The 1,700-nt window shown below is 62.1% G+C and overlaps 1 protein-coding gene across 5 annotated transcripts in view; it reads right to left on the bottom strand.

Moving 5' to 3' along the window:
- The window catches only part of LOC113205886 (uncharacterized), a 46,217-nt gene that overhangs the window by 6,150 nt on the left and 38,367 nt on the right, over positions 1–1,700 (bottom strand). For 4 of the 5 annotated variants that reach the window (XM_052269293.1, XM_026421670.2, XM_052269292.1 and 1 more), the window contains one exon: positions 125–204. In XM_052269293.1, the coding sequence (XP_052125253.1) occupies positions 125–204 (80 nt within the window). Of the gene's footprint in view, positions 1–124; positions 205–286; positions 706–1,700 lie in introns of those variants that run through there. The other variant, XM_052269295.1, reaches the window with a different exon arrangement.

The raw sequence follows: 1,700 nt of genomic DNA, 5'->3' as shown, positions 1-1,700 counted from the left end.
GGGGGGCTGGAGCCGTGTGACAGGGACAGGAAGCGATGACTCGGCGCCAGGACAGGGTGCGTGCCCGGCACGGGGAGCAGGAGCAGGTGACAGAGAGAGATAGTTGTAAGTACGGTCCACTCACTTGAGACTTTTCTTCTTGTTCTCCTCTTCTCCTCGCCGTCCCTCTCGAGAAGTCGAGACAGCTGGGCGGGCCGCGAAAGTCTGCAACAGAAAGCGAGAGCGAACTGTAGAGTGCACGGGGCCGTCATACGCGCAGGGGGAAGACCTGGGCGAGCAGGAGTACCTGCCGTGCGACAGAGACGCGCGCCGACCAGCACCGCGGCCGCGGCCGCCTACGAGGACGCCGTCGTAGCGCACCACGACGTCGCGGGTGTCGGCGGACGAGACGCAGCACGGCGCCATGAGCGCGCACAGACACAGCATGAGCAGGCCGGGGTTCGGCAGTACGGGCATGGCGCGCGGAGGGCCTCGGCGGCGTGCTCGGTGGCCAAGGGGAGGGCCTCGGCGGCGAGCTCGGCGGCCAAGGGGAGGGCCTCGGCGGCGTGCTCGGCGGCCAAGGGGAGGGCCTCGGCGGCGTGCTCGGCGGCCAGGGGCAGGGCCTCGGGGAAGGCCTCGGCGGATAGGGGAAGGGCGGGGCACTTGCACTTCTCACTCGGGGCACAGAGGGCGCGGCCAGGCGACTGCTCGTGCGACGCGACACTGGCAGGCAGGACCACGGTCAGTCACAGACAGACCAGCCGGGCCAGCGGCGCGCAGCCTGCTTACAAACAACACATCAGGACCGCGCGCCAAAGCAACGGACAGCCACGCGCTGCCACGCCGCCAACGCCCCGCGAGGGCGCGCGGACCAGGCGCGGACGTACAGGGCAGGGAGGGAGGGGGGGGGGCTCCCACGAGGGCGCTATGGGGGGCGCCAGAGCGAACTCTTAAAGCACAAGGGCAGGGGAAAAGTTTCAGACCCGCGGGGGGCTGCTGCCGCTGATGCTGTTGATGCCAGTGATCAGTTTGGTACCCGCGACGACCTTCGAGGGACGGCAGCAGTAGGATGGTTAAAATGGGCGAGAAAAGTAGAGAAACCGCGGCTGAACGGTGCTTTTTGTTTTCCGCGGGATTTATTCCTATTGAAAATGAAAAAAGGCCGGCCGCTGACACAGCACACAGATTACCAGCACTCCCCTTTAAACAGAAGGAAAAGAGGGAGGGGGGGGGGGGGATAACTGCAATGGCGTCATCTTTGGAAATGAATGTCTGATTGATTCCCGCCGTGGTGGTATCAATAGTGCACTCCGTCATCGAGTCCTTGGGAAAAGGAAAACACTCCCAGTCATCACGGAGGAGCACAAGTCCAGGTCCAACGACGAGACTATTTTACGGTATTCCATGCTCGTCCAGCCAGCAATGGCTGGCGCGCCCGGCCCAGCTCTTCCCGGAACAGGTCACACCTCTACGACGGACGGCCTCGACCGTCACCGCTAATCACCAGGACAGACCGCTTCATATTGAGACATTTTGTTTTTCCCGTGGCGCCGCGCTTTTTGTGGGCAGATTGCGTAACGCGAGACAGTAACATCACTGCTGAGGGAGTCATACAAGTGTAAATTTCCGAATCGGCTCAAACTTTGGGGTTTTCAAGGTTGACTGGGTACTTAAAGATTGCCGCAAAAAGTTCGTGCCCAATTTGATATTTAGGGGTCTAA

Source organism: Frankliniella occidentalis, unplaced genomic scaffold (genome assembly GCF_000697945.3).
Source record: "Frankliniella occidentalis isolate FOCC.00 unplaced genomic scaffold, Focc_3.1 Scaffold88, whole genome shotgun sequence".
Lineage (NCBI taxonomy): Eukaryota > Metazoa > Arthropoda > Insecta > Thysanoptera > Thripidae > Frankliniella > Frankliniella occidentalis.
The sequence above is the reverse complement of the archived record's forward strand: the minus strand, read 5'-3'. Positions and strand labels throughout refer to the sequence as shown.